Source organism: Loxodonta africana, chromosome 16 (genome assembly GCF_030014295.1).
Source record: "Loxodonta africana isolate mLoxAfr1 chromosome 16, mLoxAfr1.hap2, whole genome shotgun sequence".
Classification (NCBI taxonomy): domain Eukaryota; kingdom Metazoa; phylum Chordata; class Mammalia; order Proboscidea; family Elephantidae; genus Loxodonta; species Loxodonta africana.
This window is the reverse complement of record NC_087357.1, coordinates 3,820,491-3,847,864: the sequence shown is the minus strand read 5'-3', so window position 1 is coordinate 3,847,864 and position 27,374 is coordinate 3,820,491. Positions and strand designations below refer to the sequence as shown.

The 27,374-nt window shown below is 44.3% G+C and overlaps 1 protein-coding gene across 1 annotated transcript in view; it reads left to right on the top strand.

Annotated features, from left to right (window-relative positions):
* Positions 1 to 14,472: 14,472 nt before the first annotated feature.
* LRRC27 (leucine rich repeat containing 27) overlaps positions 14,473 to 27,374 on the top strand; it is a 37,009-nt gene continuing 24,107 nt past the window's right edge. The window contains 3 exon segments of the mRNA XM_023559830.2: positions 14,473 to 14,741; positions 15,194 to 15,324; positions 19,572 to 19,630. Of these exon segments, the coding sequence (XP_023415598.2) occupies positions 14,529 to 14,741; positions 15,194 to 15,324; positions 19,572 to 19,630 (403 nt within the window). The 5' untranslated portion in view covers positions 14,473 to 14,528.

Here is a 27,374-nt window from a genome sequence, read left to right as displayed (position 1 = left end):
AAGCAGAATCTTCAATGTGAAAAATGAGAAATTGTTCACTACAGATTAGTAAGTGAGCACAAATAAGCCTTTTGGTGCCTTGCTTATTGGATAATCCACACCTGGGGCAGAGCCCAGGGCAGGAACCCATATGGCCAGGTAGAATGGGTGCACCGCATGAGACTACTCAGCCTTCATTCTGAGTACTACGATGATTTTCTTTCTCACTTTTTGTCCTCACTGAAAAGAGTAATTGCTTTTTCAGTCGCTTAGCTTTCTTTGAACGTCCTGGCATTCCCGCACACCCTGCGATAGCCTCAGAGTGCAGTTCTGCACCAGGTCCGATCCGCCACCTCAGGGATCTTCTGCTCTAATGGCTATCAACTATCTGTGGAGACATCCCTCCCATCAACTTCCATGTCTCCCTCAGCCCTTCTCTCCAGACAAGCTGCACAGAGCTCCTCTGGGACTCCCCTTTGTTGCCACCCTTGGCGTTTCCTTGTCCTTCTCCTGGGTTGTCTTCTTGTTTTGACAGAGAAACGTTCCGGTATCTTGCATCACAGGCTCAGTCTACCCTGGCTGGCCTGTCCCTTGTGTGCAGCTGGAATCCCACCTTCTCCTTTGCTGTGTTCTGAAGGTTCTTTTTGCTTTACTTGGGGTTGGAGTCCTTTCCCCATACCCCATGTCTGCCTCTTTTCTAGGCTACACCTTTGTTTTGGTTGAGAATATCCTTCACTCACTTCCCACTACAGTACATGGGAGGCCATTATTTTTGAGGCCTTGGATGTCTGAAAATTATTTTTATTCAGGACAGTCAGAGAAGAAGATGTGTCAACCAAAGCAAAGGTTGGAGTGGAAGGGGCCACGAGCCAAGGAATGCATCAACCTGGCAAAGCAAGGAGCTATTCTCTCCTAGAGCCGCCAGAAGAAACGCAGCCCTGTTGGCACCTTGATTTCAGCCCTATGAAACTCATTTTGGATTTCTGACCCTTCAAGCTGTAGAATAGTAAATTCATGTTGTTGCATGCCACTAAGTTTGTGGTAATTTGTTGCAGCAACAATAGGAGACTAAAACAAGATAACGTTATTTTTACCCTACTATTTTTTTTATATGTACTAGTAGAAAAACCACACTTATATGTGTTTGGCACAGTAATGCAAGTCAGTCAGACACTGGCCTCAACCCTCATCTCACAAAGTAAATTTGTTCAAGGAAGAGTTTGTTTTTTGAAAGGTTTTAGTTTGACACTGAAAATAAAAGCACTCAATACACTTTATGGTATCTTAGAAATATTTGTCCTCTGTGTAATTTAGGTTTCTTAAGAAGTAGCTTCATCCGTTGTGCTCTCTCTTCAATGGATGAACGTGCTGTTTATCAGAAATTATTGTAATATGATGAGCTTGTGATGCAGAAGTGGAACAACAAAGAAGAGTTGGGGAGATGGAAAGAGACACTCATTCCTTTGTTAAAGTTTATTGACCTCCCACCTTGACCGACAGGGCACTATGCTGACACAGGGCACAGACTCAGCCCTTAGAAGTCCATGTGGCTCTCTGCTGGCAGAATCGCCAAGAAGACACCCTGAAGGGGGTTCCCACCAGATCCCCCATAGAGCAACACTCTCATTGCACTGATGGGCTTGCAGGAAGAAAGGGGCATCTGTAAGGGGCAAAAGGTAAGTCATGCCTGAGAGGAGAAGGTGGTCCAGATAGAGTCCAGGTCGTATAAGGGCATCACAGGACGCCATAGCCCAATGGGGAGAATGCTTTTCAACCTCAGAAAGGAGAAGAGAGGGGTGCCGAACAAGCAACCAGGAAGGTGAAGAGGGACTGTGGTTTGGGGAGGGAAGGGCCTGTGATGCTCCCTGTAGGATCTGCCCTCTGCCTCACCGAAGGCTGTGGCTTTGCTGGGATATACACCCTCCTCCCCCAAACCTTCAGAAGGTCCTGCCATACTCAGGAGCACTGCCTAAGTGTGCTGCATGAGGAACTTGTAAATGGCTGAGTTTCAAGAGGGGTCACCATGGAGTAAGAGATGGGGCTTTGGCAGAAGGCAGAGGGGACCATGGGGAAGTCAGCCTTCCCTCCATGTCTGACCAGAAGCCTGGGGCGGGGGTCACTGAATGCCCACAATTCATGGAATTGGCACAGAGTGGGTGTGAGAGGGTTGCTGAAGTTTTGTACCCAAATCTCATGGCCAGGAAGACCGAGGCCCACAGCTGGGTGAATCCAAGGTCTCTCTGGGTCAGAGACAAGTTCACCACTTAGGCTCAGCTGAAAAGTTCATTACAGATTCATCACACTTTCCCTCTGAAGTGCCACAGAACAGCTACCCCACCCACAGCTTTCCATGGCAGTCCAAAGGCTGTGGCTTCTTTCGTCTCTGCACACAATTCAGTGTCTTCCCAACAGTCCAACTCTCTAGTTTGTACTTGCAGAGGAAATTACATGAGGAGATGGAGGTCATCTTTTCTTCACAGCCTTAACTTTCTTCAAGGGAGGATTATGTACTTCAAGCTGCCACATTTTTATAAGGACGGCCACAAAAGGCACAGCAAAGCAGAAAATGGAACCAGCTGTTCAGGGGCATTCTGAACATTTTCCAAAAAAAAAAAAATTAGGCCACTGAGAAATTTGTGGAACTTATCTAGAGATGCTTATTGTCCTTATATTCAACTTTCTATAAAGGAGATTTCAAGTTTTGTACGAATTTGGTTGTTTCTTTGCTTTTTTTTGATGGAGAATACTAATTATTGGGAAAGTATCAAACAGTACCTTACAGAAAAAAGTAATAAAATAGAGCAAAATATTTTATTTTTCTTCATTTGAAAAACATGTATTTTCTATGGGCAAGATGGTATTTAAGTTCATGCTTAGAGGACCTCCCATGACTCCCTCTACAATTGCCACAATGATCACTTTAAAAAGTTTTAATGAAATTAACATTGTAATGGACCAAAAATGAAACAGAAACACGAAACACATGGAGGACTGAGACGTTGGGCCTGTGGGGTTCTGTATCAGAAGCAGTAGAGGTGGCTGGGAACTCTGTCCCTGAGAAGCAATTGTCTTCTAAAATTGCTTCAAGGGCAGTTAAGAACAGCCACCGAGAGCATCGCTTAAAACCTGGGGCTGGTACAAGTCTCCCGCCTTTATGAAGGGAGGCTAGGGGAAAAAAAACAAAATTGTTGTGGAAGTTATCTGAAGATCATGAAGGGAGGGACCTGAGCCCAGCTCCTTGCTGGTTCTAAACCTGGATCTACGATATTCTCAGTGGCATGGCTAGGCAAACTCAAGCATCCAATGTAAAACACATCTCTACCTCAGAGCCCCAAGAGGCTGGATGAAGGCACCTGCAAGACCGCAATACATGGGAGGATGAGTAGAAAGGAAAAACTGAATACAAACCCCTCACTTAAGATGAGCCTGCAAGCCTAAATCCCAAAACACATGCCTCTTAAGAAGAAAGATAACAATATTGGCAACCAGGAGATGAACTCAGCCTAGATGAAACAGAAACAATAGAGCAGTCTGAAGATTAAAATAATAGAGCAGACTAAAATAAGTATGTTTAGGATTCTCATGGTGGATAAAAGAAGGGAAAAAGTCCACAAAGTTAAAAAGCAATTATTAAGCAAAAACTGGAAAAAACAAAATAAGAGCAAGTAGATATATATATGTATATATATATTTAGATATAAAAAAGAGAAATGGAGATAAAAAATATGGCCATAAAAAAATTCAATAGGCTTCTGGACCCCCAACATTCTACTGGCAGGAGGTAGGCTGAGAAAACTACTCGGCTGCAAACATATGCTACTTGTGATGGTTAAAATTATGTGCCAACTTGTCTGGGCCATGATCCTCAGAGTTTATATGTGATCACTGTCATGACTGAATCTGCTGTGAGTAGCCAACCAGCTGAAAGGGAGTTTCCTTGGGGGTATAGCCTGCATCCAAATATAAGCAGATGTTCTGGCTTTTTTGCTCACTCTGGATCCTGTGGCTGTTTCCTGTTCATCTGAACTCCGGTTCTTAGGACTCGAGCTATTAGTTTATCTGCGGGTTTTGGGATTCATCGATCTTCACAGCCTGCGAGCAAGAACCCTGCTTTCAGAACTGTCAGTCTTGGATTCGACAGCTTCTGCAGCTATGTGAATCAAGAGAAGCCTCTATCCTGATCCATGGGCTTGGAATGTTCCAGCATCTACAAATCTCTTGAACCATTTCTTTGCTATGCATCTCTCTCTCTATATATATATTTATAAGCTTTACTAGTTTTGCTTCTCTAAAGAACCCAGCCTAAGACATTTGGTACCAGGAGTTGTTCTAGAGAAACAAAAGTATAAAGATAAGTTTTCTAAATTAATTCTCAAGTCTGGTTAGTCTTAAAGAGCTTCCAGCAGTAAAGAGGACACTGCTAATCCATGGCGTGAGGTGATGATACATATACACAAAATATCACCACCAGTATATCAGGTATTGATGAAAGGTGAGGCTCTGGGTAAACACATGTGTGATATCTTTCTATAGTTTCGTCAGAATGAGAAGTATAAGGAAGCTGGTTGGTTGGTACTACTTTTGCTAGACAAACTGGTCAAAGAAAGAGATGTGCTCAGGGCTTCAGAGTCAAAGCTCAAGTGCTGCATAAACGACCTCAAAGCTTCCACTTGTGCTTTGAAAAAAAGCCTTGTTTCTTGTAGTAACAGAGCTGAAACTGCTGAAAACCAAACCCAGAGTCTTATTGTAAGAGTGGCTGAATTACACCACCAGCTCAATTGCCAAACTCAAGAGGTGTCTGCAGTTAAAGTAAGGGAATTGATTGGGAAGAAATGGGATCCTGAAACTTGGGGTGGGGACATATGGACAGAGAATCAGGAAGCTGGGGACATTGAACCCCTAAATTCTGTTGAATCACTTCTGCCAGCAGAACCATTCCCATCTGAAGAGATTACTTCATGTCTGTCTGCTAAACCATTCTGCCCAGAAAAACCGTTAGCCCCTCCACTCCCATCCAATGGATTAGCCTTAGCCCAGCTGCCTCTAAAGAGCCCTTGCCTGAGTCATTGCCTAAGGCAGAAGCTTTACCAGAAAATGCTGAATGCTCTCAAAACAATTCCACTTTGCTAATTGGAAACCCTGTGGCACGGTGGTTAAGGGCTACAGCTGCTAACCCAAGGGTCGGCAGTTTGAATCCACCAGGTACTCCTTGGAAACTCTACAGGGCAGTTCTACTCTGTCCTATAGGGTCACTATGAGTTGGAATCAACTTGGCGGCACTGGGTTTGGTTTTTTTGTTTTGGCTTCTAGAACTATAACTAGACTTACATCCCAGTGAGCCCCAAAAGGTGAAGTACAAAGTGTGACCCAGGAGGAGGTATGCTACACTCCAAAAGAATTGACTTTTCTAATATGTATAATCAGAAACCTGGGGAATATGTATGGGAACGGCTATTAAGGGTGTGTGATAATGGTGCAAGGAACGTAAAGATGGATCAGTCTGAGTTTATTGATATGGGTCCACTAAACACAGATTCCTTATTCAATGTTTCATTCAGCCTGAGAGTTTAGGAAAGGATCTAGTAATTTATTTTTGGGGGGTTGCTGAAGCATGGATTACGAGGTGGTCTACATGAAATCAAGTTGAAGTACCAGACGTGCCTTGGTATACTGTAGAAGAAGGTGTCCAAAGGCTTAGGGAAGTTGGCATGCTGGAGTGGATTTACCAGGTTAGACCCACAGAGCCACACTTGGAGTGCCTAGAGGACACATCTTTTACCACGACTCTGAGGAACAAATTTGTGAAGAGAGCCCCAGCATCCTTGAAGACTGCTGTGATTGCTATTTTATGTAAGTTAGATTTGACAGTGGGAACTGCCCTAACTGAATGAAGAGACCTAACTACAATGGGACTGATTGGACCTTATGGTAGTAGGGGCCAAGTGGCTGCACTCGATCAACAAAGACATGGTGGGCATGGTTACAGTAATGGACAATGGAGTCAAAGCGGTAATCAGAACAGTCTGACTGGTATGGACTTAGACGGTGTTGGCTACTTAGTCAGGGTGTTCCTAGGAGTGAAATAGATAGAAAATATTTACTTAATTTGTACAAACGGATGAGTTCTAGGTCATGTGAACAGCAGTCTAACTCAAATTGCCAGAATAGAGGGTCAGAGGCCCTCAATCAATTCCCAGATTTGAGCAAGTTTGAAGACCCACAGCCCCTTGAATGAAGGGGAGGCCGGGTCCCCTTGAGGAAGGATTCCAATAAACTGCCAAAAATTTTTACTGTTAGTCTTTCTCCCAGCCTTCTCCCTTTTTACGAGAGTGACTGTTCACTGGGGAGAAGGAAATAATCAGACTTTTCAGGGATTACTGGATACTGGCTCTGAACTGACACTGATTCCAGGAGACCCAAAATGTCACTGTGGCCCACCAGCCAGAGTTAGGGGCATGTGGAGGTCAGGTTATTAATGGAGTCTTGCCTCACATCCTTCTCACAGCAGGTCCAGTGGGTCCCCAAACCCATCCTATAGTGGTTTCCCCAGTTCTAGAATGCATAATCAGCAACTGGCAGGACCCCCACATTGGATCTCTGACAAATACAGTAAGGGCTACTATGGTAGGAAAAGCCAAGTGGAGGCCATTAGAACTACCCTTACTTATGAAAACAGTAAACCAAAAGCAATACTGCATCCCTGGAGGGACTGCAAAGATTACTGCTACCATCAAGGACTTGAAGGATGCAAGGGTGGTGATTCCAACCACATCCTCACTCAACTCACCAATTTGACCTGTGCAGAAAATAGATGGATCTTGGAGAATGACGGTAGATTATCGAAAACTTAACCAGGTGGTGGCTTCAATTGCAGCTGCTGTTCCAGATGTAGTTTCATTGCTTGAGAAATTAATCCATCTCCTGGTACCTGGTGTGCAGCTATTGATCTGGCTAATGCCTTTTTCTTCATATCTCTTTTAAAGGACCATCAGAAGCAGTTTGCCTTCAGCTGGCAAGGCCAGCAATACCCTTTCACTTGCCTACCTCAGGGCTACATCAACTATCCAGCCCTATGTCATAATTTAGTTCTCAGGGAGCTTGATCAATTTTCCCTCCCACAAGACGTCACATTGGTCCATCACACTGATGACATTATGCTTACTGGACCTAGTAAGGAAGAAGTGTCAATGACTCTGGACTTATTGGTAAAACATTTGTGTTCTAGGAGGGCGGGAAATTAATCACGCAAAAATTAAGGCGTCTTCCACCTCAGTGAAATTTCTAGAGGTCCAGTGGTGTGGAGAATGTCAAGATATTCCTTCTAAAGTGAAGGCTAAGTTATTGCATCTGGCTGCTCCACAACTAAAAAGAGGCACAACACCTAGTGGGTCTCTTTGGATTTTGGAGGCAACATATTCCTCATTTGGGTGTGCTACTCTGGCTTATTTAACAAGTGACTCGAAAAACTGCTAGTTTGGAGTGGGGCCCAGAATAAGAGAAGGCTCTGCAACAGATTCAGGCTGCTGTGCAAACCACTCTGCCACTTGGGCCATATGATCCGGCTGATCAGACGGTGGTTGAAGTGTCAGTGGCAGATGGAGATGCTGTTTGGAGCCTTTGGCAGGCCCCTATTGGTGAATCACAGCTCAGACCCTTAGGATTTTGGAGCAAAGCAATGCCATCCTCTGCAGGTAACTACTCTTCTTTTGAGAAACAGCTTTTGACTCGTTGCTGGGCCTTAGTAGAGACTGAACGCTTAACCATGGGACACCAAGTCACCATGCAACTTGAGCTGCCCATCATGAACTGGGTGTTGTCTGACCCACAGAGTCATAAAGTTGGATGTGCACAGCATCACTCCATCATTAAGTGGAAGTGGTATATACGAGATCGGGCCTGAGCAGGACCTGAAGGCACAAGTAAGTTGCATGAGAAAATGGCCCAAAAGCTTATGGTCTCTACTCCTGTCCATTACCTTCCATCTCCCAGTCTGCATCTATGGCCTCATGGGGAGTTCCTTATGATCAGTTGACTGAAGAAGAGAAAACTTGTGCCTGGTTTACAGATGGTTCTGCACCATACACAGGTGCCACTTGAAAGTGGACAGTAACAGCACTACAGCCCCTTTCTGGGACCTCCCTGAAGGACAGTGGTGAAAGGAAATCTTTTCAATGGGCAGAGCTTTGAGCAGTGCACCTGGTTGTTCACTTTGCTTATAAGAGAAATGGCCAGATGTGCAACTATACACTGATTCATGGGCAGTGGCCAATGGTTTGCCTGGATATTCAGGGACATGAAAGGAATATGATTGGAAAATTGGAGACAAAGATTTATGGGGAAGAGATACGTGGATAAAGCGCTCTGAATGGTGCAAGGAAGTGAAGATATTCATGCCTCATGTGAATGCTCACCAAAGGGTGACCTCAGCAGAGGATGATTTTAACAATCAATTGGATAGAATGACATTCTGTGGAAACCAGTCATCCTCTTTCCCCAGTTACTCCTGTCATTGCTCAATGGGCTCATGAACAAAGTGGTCATGGTGGCAGGGATGGAGGTTGTGCAAAGGCCCAGCACCACAGGCTTCCACTCACCAAAGCTGACTTGGCTACAGCCACTGCTGAGTGCCCAAGATTAGGCCAGCAGTAGAGACCAATACTGAGTCCCCGATAGCCAGCAATTTGGTGGCAAGTTGATTACACTGGACCACTTCCATCATGGAAAGGACAGCATTTTTGTCTTTACTGGAATAGACACTCACTCTGAATACAGATTTGCCTTCCCTGCATGCAATGCTTCTGCCAAAACTACCACCTGTGGACTTACAGAAAGCCTTATCCACCATCATGGTATCCCACACAACATTGCCTTGGATCAAGGGGCTCACTTCACAGCAAGTGAAGTGTGGCAGTGGGCCCGTGCTGATGGAATCCACTGGTCTTACCATGTTCCCCACCATCCTGAAGAAGCTGGCTTGATATAACTATGGAATGGCCTTCTAAAGACACAATTACGGTGCCAGCTAGGTGGCAATACCTTGCAGGGTTGGGCAATGTTCTCTAGGAGGCTGTATATGCTCTAAACCAGCACTCAATATATGGTGCTGTTTTTTCCATAGCCAGGATTCATGGGTCCAGGAATCAATGGGTAGAAATGAGAGTGGCACCACTCACTATTACCTCTAGTGACCCACTTGCAAGATTTTTGCTTCCTGTCCCCACGACCTTATGCTCTGCAGGTCTAGAGGTCCTATTTCCAAAGGGAAGAATGCTCCCACCTAGAGACACATCACTGATTCCATTGAACTGTAAGTGAAGAATGGCCACTTTGGGCTCCTTATGCCTCTGGATCAATAGGCAAAGAAGGGAGTTACCATACTGGTTGGGGTGATCCATTCTGATTACCAAGAGGAAATCAGACGTGTATTACCTAATGGAGGTAAAGAAGAGTATGTCTGGAATGCAGGAGCTCCCTTAGGGCCTCTCTGAGCACTACCATGCCCTGTGATTAAAGTCAATAGAACACTACAGCAACCCAATTCCCACATTACTACTAATGACCCAGGCCCTTCAGGAATGAAAGTTTGGGCTGCCCCACCAGGCATAGAGCTACACCCAGCTGAGGTGCTTGCTGAGGGCAAAGGGAATACGGAATAGGTGGTGGAAGAAGGTAGTTTTAAATGCCAGTTATGGCCACCTGACTAGTTGCAGAAAGGAGGACTGTAATTGTTCTGAGTATTTCTGCTTTGTATGTGTGCATCGAATATTTTTGTTTTCTTCACTTATGAAATATAAGATGTAAATAGGGCTAGTGCATTTTCCGTTGTACACGTGTTAGTTGTATCATATTAGGCACAAGTATGACTTTATAATTGTCTTTATTCAGAGGTTATGTATGGTTTAAGGAGATGTGTACATACGCCAAGTTGACAAGGGGTGTACGGTGATGGTTAAGATTGTGTGTCAACTTGGCTGGGCCATGATTCTCAGTGTTTATATGGGATCACTCCCATGATTGAATCTGCTGTGAGTAGCCAATCAATTGAAAGGGATTTTCCTTGGAGTTGTAGCCTGCATCCTAATATAAGCAGACATTCCGGCTTTTTTGCTCTCTGGATCCTGTGGCCGTCTCCTCTTCATCTGACCTCTGGTTCTTGGGACTTAAGCTATTAGCTTATCTGCAGATTTTGGGATTCATTGATTTTCACAGCCTGAGAGCAAGAACCCTGCTTTCCGACCTGCTGATCTCGGGTTCGACAGCCCCTGCGCAGCTACATAAATCAAGAGAAACCCTCTATCCTGATCCACGGACTTGGGACGTTCCAGATCTACAAACCTCGTGAGCCGTTTCCTTGATATAAATCTCTCTCTATATATATTTATCCACTTTACTGGTTTTGCTGCTCTAGAAAACCCAGCCTAAGATGCTACCTTTCAAGAAAAAGGAAAGATGCCTCAGAGGGTGGAACCAGAGGCCAGAAAATAGAGCCAAGAGCCATGGAGAATTATTCCAAGGTTTTGCAATCTAAAAGAACTTTACAACAAATGCCTGGCTAGATTTCAGTGATTCTTTTGTGCTTCCCAGTTTCCCTCTTTTTGAATATAAATATCTATAGCAATAATAGTATACCTGTCCCATCAATGTACGTCACTTGGAAATTGCTCCGAATCTCTCACCTGCCCTTCTATTTAGACTGCCCTTCTCTTCTGCCTTCCAAATCTTATGCAAGTGCTTCACAGTGGCAAACTCCAACCAGACAGGAATCATTCAGAAAAGTATTCAGAGAAATCATTTCTGACTTCTTTGAAATGCAGATGAGACATTCAAAGGAAGTGCTGGTGTTGCTGAGTTGACCAGAGAGAATCCTGCCACGTGTAAGATTTGTTCACTGGGTCCCCTATGCCAGCTACACTCTGATCTGAATTTTCTAACCATTACCTCTTCTTGCTTTGTGGACATTTTCTTCTGATCTATTTTTCCAATTCACTAATCCTTTCTTCAGTTCTAGGTTATTTGTTAGTAAAACCAATCCAATGAGTTTTAAATTTCACTCATTGTATTTTTCAGTTCTAGAATTTCCATTTCATTCCTTTTTATAGTTTCCAGTATCATTCTCGCCTTTACACCCACGAACATGTTAAGCGTTATTGTTTTAAAGTGCATGGCTGATCACTATTTTAATTTGGACTTCCCATAAGTCAGTTTCTGTTGTTTGTTGTTTCTCTTGGTTTTTGGTGATGTGTCCATGTTGCTTCGTGTGTGACATAACATTATACATAAAAAAAAAAAAAACAACTTTGGAAATAATTTGACATCTTAGATGGTATTTTCTTCCCCCAGAAAGGATCGATAACTCCTGGCAGGAAGTCAAGCACACTAACACTCTAGATCACTTTAATGCAATCAGGATTTGATGTCACTGCTGACCTTTAGTCCCTGCAAAGTTTAACCTCGCTTCACCCTTACTGCTAAAGTACAGCATTTTGGAGTCCCAACCCAGAGTGTGGGAATTTGCCCCTCCCCCTTGGTGGTCTCAGACTAACAATTTTATCCCTTTGGTCATCAATCTGTTGAGAGCTTTGCTCAGTAGGTGAGCCTTCCAATGCCTCTTGCAGATAGGAGACGCCCATTCAGGAGGGGTGACCCCAGCATCCAAGCTCACCTTTCTGGAATTCCTCATCTTTGACCCTAGCCTCCTTATTCTTCACTCCTGTGTTAGCTACAGTGCCTTTGATTTTTGTTTGCCCAGGTTTTCTCGTTTCAGTGAAATGGTTGGCCTGAATGACCTGGATTGCCATTACAGGAGAAGTCCAGAATTACCTTTTTAAAACAAGGTGGATCTTGTTTTTAACACTGTGTAAAACTCTTCGGTGGCTCCTGTAGTTGATACCTTTGGTTGCCTCCTCAACAACCATTCACCCTCTTTCCTCGTTTCTAACAGAACCCCAATTTTTGTTCAAGTATTGTGGTGGCTTTATAATATACCAACTTGGCTAGGCTGAGCTATGTTGCCCGAAACCCCTTTCCTTGTATGTTTCCAGTTAGTGTGGGCCAGTGATGTTGCAGCTCATGCACGTTGTTGTCTAGCTGCTGACTCACCTCACTGGCATGAGATGGCAGCTGGGACGGCAGGTGCACCACCTTCCCCTCTTTCAGCTTCTCCAACTCCTGGGCTAGGTGGTATGTTGTTCTGTGATGAATAGTGCCAAGTTCTGCAGGACATCCACATTGCTAAAGTTGAGTCCTTCCTTGTGGGTTCCAGGTTGTGCTGGTTCTCGTTTGTCCTTGCTTCCTCCAACTTTACATCCAACTTCCGTTTCTGATTGCCTGCCCTGTGCACCTGAGGCTCCAGCCACAGCCTTCAGAGACTGTTTAGCCAGCTCCCGCAATTGCAGAAGGTCGAGACTCTGTAATAATTCCCTTATGAAAAGAATCCCCTAGTCGTTCTACTTCTCTGAATCCTGACTGATACAAGTATCCACAATCTTGTACCTGTGGGCTTGAGGGAGGTAGGCTCAGCCCAGGAGGGTGAGTCATGATTGGTCTAAGCAGATTATGGTGTTCTCATTTCCCTTGCCGAATTTGCTGGGGGTCCTCTGGGAAAGATGTTCCTTGCTGATAAAAGGAGGCAGTCAGGAAGAAACAGGTTCTCTTCTACTGGATAAAGGGTGTCCACATGATAACTGCAACTGGGACACCAATCCTGGGCTGAAAGAGGAGCCAGGTCCACTTGCTGAGGATGGAAAGGTTTAAAAAATGTTAAGAACCCTTGATGATGTTTTTAGACACTGAATCAGTCAACCTGGATCTGCCCCTAACTCCCGACTCCTGGTTATGTGAAGAACTCAGGGTGTCAAAGTCTCCAGACCCTAAAAATGGGCCTGCAATGCCGGTGCTCCTGACCTCTTCCATCTCAGAGCCTTCTCGCTAGGCTCCTGCCTGCTTGCTGCAATCTAGTCCACATGCCTTCTGTGTGTCGCAGGTACTCCAGGCACACTCTCTCGCTGAGTCATCAACTGCCTGGCAGAAGGGGTCACAGGTCGGTGGTCAACGCTGCCCGGCCCCGGGCTGGACGTGGAAGACGCCGCTGAGCGCAGGCGCACGACGGCATTGCGTGCAGGCCCCTGCGTGCTCCGTTCGGCGGTGCGTCTCCATGGCAACCGCTTGGGGCCCCGCGGCCTGCTTTGTTGGCGGCTGCGTTGTCTGTTCCAGACCTGGGGCGCCACTGCTCTAGCGGGGCCGGGGCGCCGCAGGTAAGGTGGAGACGCCGGGATGGGGAAGAAGGCGCCAGGACGGGGGCTGGGGGGCGCTGTGATGGGGATCAAGGGGCGCCGGGGCGGAGATGGGGACGCCGGGACGGGAATCGGGGATGCTGCTGAAGGGAGACTGAGCCCCCGGGCCTCTTGGCTCCCCTGTGCCGGGTCCAGTAACTCCAGGGCCCCAGTCGCTGTCCCTCGTCAGGCCTGGAACGCAGGCCCCGAGCGTCTAGTCCAAAGCAGCCTGGCTGGGATGGGAAACTGAGGCAGGGCACGCTGGGGGCCCTGGTGTCAGCTCCCTCAACCGCGTGGGGCCCGCACTGCCTGGCTCGTTTTAAGACCCGAACAGGTTTCACTTTTGAGTTAAGACATTTTCCCTGCTGAGAGAGTATAGAAAGTTGGAGCCCCATCCCAGCTCCAACTTCCGAGATTTACAGAAAAGGAGCCTCGAAAAGACCCGGAGGTCTCTGTAAAATGCAGATGGCCTCAGTCGAACCCTGTTTCCAAATCATACAGACCTAGGTTCCAATGTTGCCTCTGGCCCTCGCCCCCATTAATTGTGTGATTTGGGGGCAGTCTGTTAACTAAACTGAGTTTCCTTATCTCCGAAGACATCAGTCATTGGGTTAGCCAGTGGGCTGTGTTAACTGAAGGAGTGCATTTCAGTAAGTAAGCGTTCACATGTTGATTATTATTTCTGGATAAACTGGAAGTTAGGACTTGAAGTGTGCCTGAATGAGATTTTGGTGAGCAACAGTTCTTGAGCTTTGTGTTGAGCAGAAGTATTACTGAACAACTAAAATTCAGAATTCCAATTTAACAATTTTTTTTTTAGCACCTAACAGCTAGTCAGACCCAGTGCTTGTCATCAAGTCAAAATGGTAAACAAAGCAGGTGGTGTTCTTGGACCCCTGGCCTCAAGGAGCTCAGAGGGTACTGTGAGTGACCCAGAACCACAGCGGAAATAAGAAACTGTGCAAACTCAGGGACCCCCTCCATACTTTTTATGAAAGTGATACCATTGGTTTATAGACTTTAAAACGTTCCAATCTGTTTTCATTCTTAAAGTCACCCTATTTTGCATTTTTCAGTTCAGATTTATGATACCATTAATTACAGAATTGGGTTGGTAAGCACGTTCAGTCACTGCATAGCAGAGCTGTTGCATTCTAGCTCTGTACTGTGTGAGCACACTTAGTTGTTACTTTGCCACTCCTTCCCCTGTCCCAGGTGACTGCAGGCCAGGGAGAATGAGCATGAGTCTCTGCAGCACCCCTATCTCGTGGTGGACAGATGGAGAGGAGCTGCACTTACCAAGTTCCCCACAGGGCTGCCGATGACCTAGAGGAAGGTACTGGTAGAGTAAGGACCGAGTCTGCCTTCTCCTCCAGGGATGTGCATGGGAGCACAGCTGAGACGGTCGACTTCTCTTCCTTGCCGGTGTTAGACTTGAGTCAAAGTGGCCTCCACCACGTAGGAGAGGTCCTCAAAGTGCCCAACCTGAAAGTAAGTCAGCTGCTCCTCAGGAGCATAAGTTACACACTCAACCCTAGACCTTTTATGTGCAGGCTTCTCTTTAGGAGAGAGAAGTTCTGGAAACTCTCCTAGGAAGGAGAAAAATGGTTTTAAAAGCTTTGGGACTAGCTTTGGTGTCAGGGTAGGAGAAGTGTGACGTGCACAGGGCTGGAGCCTGAGTTATTGGGCTGAAAGAGAAGCAGCCTGTCTGCAGGACACCACCTTCTGCTCCAAGACTGCGCCTGCAGCCGGTGCTTCTCTCCTGGGCCTCAGCCCACTGCTCACACTCTGCATGGTGAAGCCTCATCTTTGTAACTGAGCATATGTGATTCAGTTGCTAGCCGTTCTTAAGGAGATCTTTTTTGGATATATCATGTGTTGAATTGAGTATTCCATGTTGGTTGACAAAACACTCTCTGATTTTCGTTTCTTTCCTCCCAAAGCAATTGCATCTTCAGAGAAATCTCCTCTGTGTGCTTCCTAAAGACTTCTTTCAGCTACTGCCGAACCTGACGTGGCTAGATCTTCGGTTTAATAGAATTAAAGCTCTTCCCTCAGGGATTGGATTGCACAAGTAAGCTTTATGTTGAAAGTCCCAGATTTTTTTTTGAAAAATCATGATTTATTTAAAATGTACAGAATATGTGTTTTTCTGCTGTCTCTACTTGTCATTGAATTTTGACTTCAGCGTAGAAACATTTAATAGTATTTTCAAAGCCAGCTAAGAGGTGCAGTGGCTAAATGTACCACATGCAGATCCTTCGGACATAACTTAGGAGGTTAAATGCCACCACGAATGCCAGTAGCTAGGGCACCTTTGTCGGGCAGTCCTCATTGGCTCTGGACCAGCTGGTTCCCCTCTGTATTGGACACTCGCACAGCCTCCTGTGAAGCGGCCTGGAGGATGGAGGTGCACCTGGTAGAGGTGAGTCCAGAAGCTTTACTCCCAAGAACCTGAGTGTGTCTTGTTTCCTGGTAAATCAAGAGAACTTCGTCCCATCGGGAGAAATCTGAACCCCCAGGCAAGTAGCATGTGATCCCTGTCTGCGCTTCTGCTGCTCCAATCCCAGACATTTCCTAGCTCCCCCCATACTAGAACATACTAATTCCTGGTCACTGACATGCACCGCGACCTTCCTCCCATCACATGGTCCTCCCCAGCAGTCATGGGACTATCACCCCTGTTCTCTCTGAGAACCACACACACCGTGGAGCTGTCACCCCTGACCTTTCCTACGTGGGCCACAGCCTTCCCTTCCAGAGACGGACACACCCACTACTGCTTCTGATAACATTTCAGACCCTTTCTTAAGGTGTGTGAAGCTTAATGCCAGGTGATCGTGTTGGCTGGAAACACAGCAATGGCACAAGTGCTGCTCAGGCTCAGTCTGCCCTACCCCCGGATGAGGGCACAGCCTCCAGGGAGAACGCTACTTTCCTTTCTCCTGGAGCTGTGCGGAATTGTGAGGCAACAGAGGAGTAAAGCATTTGGGAGCCACTGTGGGGACACAGTAACTTATTCTTCTTCGGAAGGGCACCATCCTGTTCCCACTCCTCCACCTTGTCCACCTTCTCACCTGCTCATACCTAGGGTACCGACTCTAAGAGCTGCCTTCCTGCCCTCCACAGCCCCCTTGCTTCTCTGTGGGCTCAGAAACCTCCGATGCCTGGCGCATACTTGATCAAGAGCAGCTTTGTTAGATTCGTAAAAGCATCACCAAGATAAAGAATTCATCACAAATGTTCACTCAGCCAGCGTTGTTGAGCACCTGCTGTGTGCTGGCACTGACCCAGCCTGGGCACATGGAAGCCAAGTTCTTACATTCAGGGAGCTTTACTTCAGTGGGGACATAGAGACAGATGACAAACAAATGCCCAGTGTGTGATGGGTGCCAAGAACAGTGGCAGGTTGAGGGCAGGGCAACGCTCCTCAAATAGGGAGGCTGGGGAAGGCCCCTCTCACGAGGTGACCTTTGATCCAGGGCTCAAATGGAAGGAAGGAGTCGTTGGGGGAGCACTGTTCCCGGCAGAGGAAAAGCCTGCACAGAGGCCCAGAGGTGGGAGTGGGCTGGGTAGGTGTGGGGGCTACGAGGAAGCCAATGTGACTGATTGGAGCAAGGTTGAGGGGGTGGTAAGAGACCTCCAGATGGTGGACAGAGCTTGTAGGCCAGGGATGCAACTTTGGATTTTATTTTGAACGAGATGGGAAGTCACAGGGTTTTGTATGGCATGTAATGGAATCACTGTAAGGAGGAGACTATCATGGCAAGGGTAGGGGACCAGCTAGGAGGCCACTGCAGTGGACAGAGGAACGGAGGAGACTGGGAGTGACAGGATGGTGGGGTTCTCAAGCTGATGGGTGGATGTGGGGCCTGAGAGGAAGAGAGGTGTCCAAGTGTGGCTCCCCAATTCTTAAGCACATATTGTGTCCTCAGAGCCATGGTGGCCACCTTAAAACATCAGGGCAGCTATTGGCAATGTTGGGTATGTAGTGCAGGTTGCTTGCTGTGAGTTTTACCCCTGGTGTACAGGTGTGACAACTTGGAGAGCAGGGTTCTCGGGCTCCTACCAGGTGCCACGGGCATCTGCTGAGCCCTGACCAGCCAGCTAGTGGTGGGACAGGAGGCTAAGCCACCCTGTCCTGGGACTGCTGTGTCCCTTAACAGCTTGACCGGAGTGGTCTTGTGGGTCTTCTGAACTTGAGGCCCGGGGAGAAGGCCCGGAGAAGGCCCAGTTCTTCACAAGTTGTGTGCTTAGAATAATGGAGTGTTTTTTGTCCATAAATTGTTTTACCTTAGCACCCAGTTCTGGAAAGTAACTGCTACTCAAAGGGTAAAGGTAAACTAAGGCACAATCCCTAAGTACTATGCATGTTCCTAAAATAAGCACAGTTCTCAAATTTGGTAATTCTCTGACTTTGCCAGTCAAAGCCAGCTGCTTAATGAGCTTTAAGATATAGTTGTGCATGTGATTTATAACCCGATATATATATATATATATATATAACCCGATATATATATATATATAACCCGATATACATATATATCGGCATGTGGAGGAGCTGAAACATATTAATTAGGAATTTTAAGTAATTATGGGCTTGTTAAACACCTTAAACTTTTCAAAAAGCATAATTAAAACAAGGACAATATTAATATTCTCCCCTTCTCAATGTCTGGGATGTGTAAGCTTGCTAGCAGAGAGAGAACATGAAAAAAAATGTTGCTTCATATGCCTCCCTTGACAAGCAAATCCAATTCGATATATAAATTTGTATGTTCAGCTGAAACTCAGCAAAATGAAATGATCAGTGAGTAAACTTAGATTTACTGATAATTTTTAAGGGGTTAACGTTTATAAGTTTATCATTTAAACTGTACCCAAGAATATCTTACTGTATATAAATATAAAAGACAGGCAAAAAATCCCGTATATGCATTTATGTTAACTGTTGGTGAACATGCCTGCCTCCTTCCTTCCTTCTCGCCCTCTTTCTCTCCGATATATTTTGTGCTAAATTTTATATAAGAAATTAAAATAAGCAAAATGTATAGCCCGTCTTTAAGGACTTTACATTCTTAATTGAGATGTGAAGATATTCTTACACATACACGCACACACAGCCTATAAGATAGTGCCTAGAATTGTGTTACCAGGGTCCAGAGGGAGGAGTTGGTTACAGGTGGGCACTACTCAGTGAGGAGCTGAGAGGAGAATGGGGTGGAGATGAGCTGGAGTGCTCATAAGTGGCTCTACAGAGAGGGTGGAACTTGAGCTAACCCTTAAGAAATGAATGAAAAATAGGAGAATCCATAAAAACAAAAAAGCCAACAAAAATATAGTACTAGAGTCTTCTGATGAACGTACTGCGGAACATTAGTTCCTGGGATGTTAATAGCTGTTAAATGAGAGACAGGCTCTGTGGTCACATTCAGGCAGGAAATGGCCACCTTCAGCAGTGCTCTCCGACTTTGAGGCTTTCGGGGTCCTTCCTGTGTGGATTATTAACCAATAAGCAGGCCACGATATTCCAGGCAGCAGGAGTCTCCCAGAGGTTTTCAACCACAGAAAACCTTCTTCACGGAGCATCTGTAAAAACTGGACTTCCTCCCACCACATCCTCAGGAAACACTGGTACCTGCTGGGGTACACTAGCCTAGTTCAGGGGTGCTCAGCCAGGGGCAGTTTTGACCCCAAGAGGCTTTTGGCAATATCTGGAGACAGTCGTGGTTGTCACAGCTGGGGAGGTACTACTCACATCTAGTGAATGGAGACTAGGGGTGCTCCTACAAAAAAACCAAACCCAGTGCCGTCAAGTCGATTCTGACTCATAGCGACCCTATAGGACAGAGTAGAACTGCCCCATAAAGTTTCCAAGGAGCGCCTGGCAGATTTGAACTGCTGACTCTTTGGTTAACAGCCATAGCACTTAACCACTATGCCACCAGAGGATGTGTTGGGAGGAAGTCCAGTTTTTATAGATGCTCTGGTGTTGCTAAGCATCTTAAAATTCCCAAGACCACTCCTCCCCCTACCCACAACTTTTTATTTTCTGGTCCCAAAAGTCAATAGTGCCGAGGTTGGGAAAGCCTGGCTTAGATCATCCAATTTAGGATCATATTTGCAAATGGCAATGGACAGTATATGTGTGTCTATATCTAGAAATATATAAATATACATATCTATGTTAAGATAAATAAGTGTATCTCTGTTAAAGCTGCCTCTTTAAAGAGAAGAAAAATGAAGACATTTCATGGTATATTTTAAGAGTTGTCATTTAATTTTCTGCTTTCAAAGTTACATTTTTGTTTTGTTTTAAAGGCATTTGAAAACTTTGCTTTTAGAAAGAAATCCTATCAAAATGTTACCTGTTGAGCTGGGTAAGTATTACAACAAAAAAATAAAAGATGGTTTTTAAATGCTATCATTTGAAGTTACTGGAACCTGCAATGGAAATAATCAGCCATGACACAGAAGTGTAGGCTAAGCGACATTTAAAAATCACTTCTAATTCTGTTCTTCTAGGATTCTAAGATAATACAGCTCTCAAGAGTTGCTAATATTTTATTACAATGTGTACTAAACATGTAGGGGTATGACATAATAAGTGGTCACTGAGAATCAGAATCGACTTAATGGCATTGGGTTTAAGGAAGAATATAGATGAAGATCTTTGTACCCAAAACACAGCTTAAGAAAAATTAACAATGTAGGCCTTGTATGAACACAGGAATTGTATTCCTGGAATAAATCCCACTTGGTCATAATGTGTAATTATTTTTTGTATGTTTCTGGATTTAGTTTGCTAGTTTTTTGTCTCTTTTTCAGCTTACATAATCTCTATTGATCTATCTTCAAAATTGTTAATTATTTCTTCTGCCAGTCCAAATCTACTGTTGAGCCCCTCTGGTAAATTTGTTATTTCAGTTTTTATACTTTCTAATTCCAGAATCTCCATTTGTTCTTTTTTTTATAATTTTTTATAGTGGCTACTCTTATTGATACTCTACTTGATGTGACATTGTCATCATTCTTTGCTTATTTAATCGTGGTTTCCTTTAGTTCTTTGAACATATTTATAATGGCTATTTTGAAGCTTTTCCTGTTAAATCTAATATCTGGTCTCTCTCACAGGCAGTTCCCATTGCCTGCTTTTTTCCTCTGGTGTAGGGGCCATACTTTCCTGCTTCTTTGCATGCCTCGTGATTTTTTGTTGGAACCTGGACATTTGTTGGACCTCAGGGCACTGATCTCACCCTTTCCCCCCCGGGTTTTGTTGTTATTGTTTATTTCTTAGCATCTGGTTGGATTATTTTAGCGAAATCCCCCTTCTCCCCCAGCATTAAGCCTCTGGTGTTGCTGCTTAGTGAGACACATCTTTAGATATGCCCGTGGTCACCTGGGATGACAGTGGTACTGGTAGGGCTCTCTTTCTCTCATTCCCTGACCACACACTCAGAAGGTAAACTCCACTAATTGTCAGCTGATTGCTCAGTTGTTTTCAACAATGCCCTGGGGCATAAATTGCTCTGCAGACTAATTCAAATTGTTATTCCTTTGATGGCATAGTTTCTCAGGTCCCTGTTTGACATTTTTTCTGGCCCCAGGAGGGTGCCTCCCAGGGATCTTATTTACTGGTTCTCTCCTGCAGACTAGCTGGCCTACAGTCTAGGCTGTATCTTCATTAAATCCACACATCTCCCAGTTGCCTTTCCCCACAATCCCTGTTGTTGACAGTACCCTGTAATCAAGTGTCTGAGCTCATCTGTATCCATGAGAGTGACAATTAGGATCAGCACAAAGCTGGTTTCTATGAGGTGTAAGTCAAACATACCTCCACTCTCCAACTTCTTCACCATTTCTGACACCAGCCATACCCACCACGGCACCCTGTACTTTTCTTCTGCTTTCGATAATTCATCGCAGTGGTCACACATAACTCACAGACCATACTCACAGTTAGGAAGTTTGTTAGGGAAGTAACTTGCTACAACTCAGGATCAGGACCAACTTTGCCAACCAGGACAGCTTCCAACCAGAACAGCTCTCAGCTCCTTCTTGGTTGTGCCCTCTGAGGACCCTTCCTGGCTGGGCCCCTCTAGGCCTGCTTGGGCAAGTATTTCAGCTCTTTTAACTACACCAAGTGCCCACAGGCACCCCATTCCACCAGCAAGCCTCCTGCCCAAAGATGCTCAGCTCTCTTTCTCCAGGGGCTGGCAAGCCCACTGCAGCTGCCTCTCTTCATGGACTGGCAAGCCCACCACAACCATCTGCCAGCCTTGTAGTCCCTGACACTCGTACTGCTGTCGCTGTTTCTCTGCTTCTGGGCTTTTCTGTGCTTGCCACCATTTCTCTCTGTCTTGCACCATCTTCAGTGTTACAGCTCTCTCTTCTGGATCTAAGATTCTCAGCACAGGGACCCTGAGTCACACTTTGCTCCAGACTCTTCTTGATGGTATTGAGATCCCCCTTGAGCCTCTGTGGAATTGGCCCTTATAAAAGCCTAGCAGGATGACAAAACTGATCAAGCCCCTAGCTTAACATGAGTCAGTCAATTCTACTGGGTGGATTTTCAAGCCACCATTTGCCTAGCACACCGACCCAGCCCTGAAAGGGTCATAAAATAGATGAATCATAAGGCAGATTGTGGCCCAACCAATCATTTTTGGCAGAAGTATAAACCCAAGGCCAAAAAGGCCATATATAAAGAGAAACCCATTGCACTGCACACTCTTAAGGTTGAACCTCTCCATGCTCTGTTGCAAATGAAGTCAGTTCTTATGGGAAGCAATGAGGAGCCATTCTTATCAAGAAACCCTCCCAACACCTAAGTTTCCAGATACCAGTCAAGTGCCAATGTTGCAAGCAGGACTTTGTGCAGATAGCAGTTGCAGGCCTGCTCTCTTCTTTCCTTCACATATCATAAGAACTTTTTACTAGTATGTTTCCATTGTCACCCTCCTGGCATTTACGTTGGAGCCCTGGTGGCGCGGTGGTTGAGAGCTACTACGGTGAGCTATGGCTGCTAACCAAAATGTTGGCAGTTCAAATCCACCAGCCGCTCCTTGGAAACCCTATGGAGCAGTTCTGCTCTGTCCTGTAGGGTCACTGTGAGTCAGAATCAACTCGATGGCAATTTTTTTTGGCATTTATGTTATTGTGTATTTTATTTGTAAATATAAACCAAAAAAAACCCAAACCCAGTGCCGTTGAGTCGATTCCGACTCATATAAAAATGATTCTGACTCATATAAACCCTACCAAAACCAAACTAGTTATTGAGTTGATTCTCCTTCATGGCAACCCCATGTGTGTCAGAGTGGAACTGTGCTCCTAATGGTTTTCAGTGGCTGATTTTTGGGAAGTAGATCACCAGGCCTTCCTTCCAAGGCACCTCTGGGTGGACCTGAATCTCCAACTTTTAGTTAGCAGCTGAGCTCATTAACTGTTTACAGCACCTAGGGACTTCAAAACCCTGCAATGCATTGGTATTATTTTTGCTTTAAATAGTGAAATATATTTTAAAGAGATTTGTAAAATAGTAAAATAGTCATTTACGTTCACCCACACATTTGCTGTTTCTGGTGTTCTTCACTGCTCTATGTGGATCCATATTTCCATTCAGTATCATTTCCTTTTGCTAACAGACTTTAACATTTCTTTTAGCGCAAATCTGGGGTGAATTCTTGCAGCTTTTGTATGTCTGAAAATGTATTATTTCTTCTTTGTATTTGAAAGATATTTTTGCTGGGAATAGAATTCAACATTGACAGTTTTTTTTTTTTTAATTTCTATTAGTTCTATAGGGGGTCGGCACCACCATGGCACCTTGGCAACATTGCACATATCCATGTAGGGAATGTAGGCAAGGCTTAACCAAAGGTGAACTGTGTCTTGGCAGAATGCTTTGTGATCTTCCCAGAACACGAGAGCTTGGGAGGTTTGTGTCCCACTTTCCTTCCTCTTTCTTGGGGAGGCTGTCATGAGACATTTCTCATCATCTCCCAGGTTGTAATGAGGTCTGAGGCTTTCTGCCTCGCCGTCTTGACTTATCTGTAGTCTAGAATCGGCTCCTCAGCAAGCGAGCGGCCCATCATTGGTGTTGCAGTCATCTGGCCCATTACATTTTGGTGTTGCCCTGTGCAAGGACCACAAGGAGCCGGCACTTTTGGCTACTCTTCCTTTCACTATCTATGGAAGTAATAAACTGTCTTAATCTTAAAAGGCATATTGTCTCTTTACTGCTTGAATTTGTCCGGCCTGGTTTTGTTCTTGTGCTTAAAAAGTACTTTAAAGATGTTGCTCCACAGCCTTCTGGCTGGGATTGTTTCGACAAGAAGTCTGCTGTTGTCTTCTCTCTGTGCATAATGTGTCTCTGCCCCCACCTCCCACCCTATCTGTTGTTAAGGTTTTTTATTTATCACTGTGTGCAAACCATTTCAGGGAGACTAAGATCATCTACTTTTGACGCCAAATTGTGTGGTCGATAACAAAGCCACTCCACATGCCAGCTGCATCCTGTGGAAATCCTTGTTTAGTTCAGATCCCAGCTGCCCATGCAGCTCTTCTCTTTCTCATCCCCATCCACCCAGGGCTAGGTAAAGGGGTACTGGCCACAAGCTCAGGAGTCCACATCACTCCATTCGTTTAAGGACAGCTGGCCTTGTCTCTCTTTCATCCTTAGCCACCCAGGGCTAGGTCATCAGGTATCAGCTGCAATCTTGGGAGTCCATATGACTCCCTTCACTTTAGACTAGCTGCCCCCAAATTCAGGATTTTCTTCCACCCCCTCATTGTACCAACTGCAATCCAAGTAGTCCACATGACTCCGTGTACTTCAGGCTGGCTGGCTCCCTCTGCTCCTTTTGGTCTAGTAATTTGCTGGAATGACGCACGGTGCTGACAGGAGACACCATACCTGCAATAACAACATTAGTATAACAAAAAAGGATAGAAATGAAAAGATGCACAGGGTGAGGTTTGGGATGGGTCACAGCACGAAGCTTCCATGTCCTAAGGGGTCGCACTACCCTCTTCTGTACATAGTCACCAACCAAGAAGCTCGAGTCTTCATCTTCCAAGGCCTTATTGGCCTAACCACTTCGCCATGATAGATGGTCATATTTTCCTACTTGTTTATGTGCCTGGTAATTGTTGATCGAATATCAAGTTTGTGAATTATATCCTTGTTGAGTGCTGAATATTTTTGTATTTCTATAAATATGCCTGAGCTCTTATAAAATATTTTTAAAATTTTTTTAAATATATACATTTTAAAATATTCTTCTTCTGGGCTACATTTAAGTTGCTGGGGAACACTTTGGTCCTTTAAAGTCTTGTTTTTAAGCTTTGTTATGAGGGAACAAAGCAGCCTTTAAGCTAGGTCTAATTTTTTTCTACTACTGAGGGAATACTCTTCTGAGTACTTTACCCAATGCCGTAAAAATTATGATTTTTTTCTACTCTTATATCCTTGCAGAACTCATGTTTTTCTAGTATGTGTGTATGTATGTATTCTGTAGGAATTTTCTACATAGAGGATCATGTCACCTGTGAATAAAGACACTTTTACTTTTTATTTTCCAATCTGTACACTTTTTGTGTGTGTGTGTGTGGTCTTATTACACTGGCCAGAACCTCCAGTCTAATGTTGAGCGGAATTAATGAGAGTGGACATCCTTGCATTGTTCCCAGTTGCACTGTCAAGGAGTGTCTCTCTAGCTCACCCTGTGTGCCATGCTAATCATGTCAGACCAGTTCAGATAGGCCAAAATCACCCACTTCTGAAGCCAGATCTGTGGTGGATAACAAATCCCACTCCACATGCCAGTTATGTGCTGTGAGAGCCTCCGCTTCACTTCCCTGGTCAGTCTAGTTCCCAGCTGCTGCACCAAGCCTTTTCTCTCTCATGCTCAGTCATCCAGGGCTAGGTCAGTGGGTACCAGCCCCTTTTCTCTCTCATCCCCATTCACCCAGGGCCAGGTCAGCAGGTACTGGCCTCTTCTCTGTTTCATAGGTCTAATAATCCATTGAAATGACTCGTAAACCACTGAAAGGGCTGTCTTTAATTTAGCAGAAAAAAGGATACAAACACATAGGTGAGGTCCAGGAGGGGTCTCAGTGCAGAGCATCCATGTCCCCAGGGGGTGCGCTTACCCTCCTAAGAGCAGATGTTCACTCACACCACCCAGGAAGCTCCCTGACCCTCTGTCTTCAAGATCTTTTTTGGCCTAACTATGTGGCCAGGATAGATTACATCATGCCTTCTGAGTCTAGAGCCAGCATTGAACCTCTAGGTGATCCCTCTTGGTCTGGCCATCCCCCACTCATGGCCTCAGTTGTAATCTGGCTCTCAGGTACCAGGACCAAAGGCCAAATTGCTTACTGCAAGGAGGTTTCAAACCTCACGTTAATATTTTGGGGAAAGTCTTCAGTCTTTCATCAGTAAGTGTGATATTATCTGTAAGGTTTTTGTAAATACTTTTTATTAGGTTGAGTCTCTCCTATCCCCAATTTGTTGAGAATTGTTATCATGAATGGGTATTGGATTTTGTCAAATGGTTTTTTTAACCTCTATTGGAATGATCATGGGGTTTTTGTCCTTTTTTTCTATTACTACGATGCTTTTCATTAATTGATTCTTGGATGTTGAAATCACCTTTTATTCCTGGAATAAATCTCAATTTGTCACGGTGTGTAATTCTTCTTATATGCCGCTCTATTTGGTTTGTTAATGTTTTGTTAAAGACTGTGGCACTTATTTTCATGAGTGATATTGTCTGTAGTTTTCTTGTGATTATTTTTCTGGCTTTGGTATCCAAGTAATACTGGCCTCATAGAATAAGTTGGGAAGAGTTCCTGCCTTCACTCTTTTCAGGAAGAGTTTGTGTATGATTGATATTTTTCTCCTTTAAATATTTGATAGAATTCAACAGTGAAGCCATCTGAACTTGAAATTTTTGTAGAGGGATTTTAAATGACTAATTCATTTTTTAATTGTTATAGGTCAATTCAGATGATATATTTCTACTTCTTTCAGTTTTGGCATGTCTACATTTCACCTGTGCTTTTTAAGAGTAGTATTGCTGGTTATAGAAGACTGTTGACAGTGTTTGTTTTTTTTTTTTTCAGCACTTTAAAAGAATATGTCATCCCACTATATTCTGACTACCATTGTTTGTGATGGAAAGTCAGCAGTAAATTGTATTGTTGTTCCCGTCTACAAAACAAGTTGTGTGTTTTGATCGCTGCTTTCCAATATTTTTTTCTTTGTCTTTGAGTTGTTCAACTAAAACCAAAAAAAAAAAAAAAATTTTTTTTTTTTTTTTGTTTTAGTTGTACAACTGAAAGACAAAGAAAAAAATATTGGAATTTCTTTACTTTATGCTATTTGGGGCTTGTTGAGCTTCTTAGATTTGTAGATTAATATTTATCATCAAATTGGGGATATTTTCATCCACGATATCTTCAGTTTTTTGTTTTGTTTTGCTTTGTTTTTTTTGCTCCTTTCTCTTCTTTATAAGACTCCCAATACTGTATGTTGGCATATTTGATGTTGTCCCACAGGCCTCTGAAGCTCTTTTTCTCTCTGATCTTCAGATTCGATAATTTTTATTGTTGTATCTTCAAGTTCACTTATTGTTTCTCCTGCCATCTCATATCTGCTGTTGTGTGCCCCGCCCCCCACCCATGAGTGAATTTTTCACTTTAGTCATTGTAGTTTTCAACTGTAAGATTGCTGTTTGGTTCTTTTTTAATGGTTTCTATTTCTTTATTGACATTACATATCTCTTGAGTCATTTACATCATCTTTTCCTTTAATTATTTAACCACAGTTTTCTTCAATTCTCTGAACATATTTAAAATGGCTGCTTTGATGTTTTTGTCTGATAAATCCAACACTGGGGCTCACTCAGAGACAGTGCCTGTCGATTGCCTTTTTCCTGAGTATATTTTAATTTTCTTTGTATGTTTTGTTGAAAATTAGACACTTTAGATAATATATTATAGCAGCTTTGTGTTCTGATTTTTACCTGAGGGCTGTTGCTGCCTTTTGTTTTGTTTCGTTTTTTGCTTGCTTTATTTTTTAAACTTATTTTTTGTAACTAGCCTGGACTTAATCTT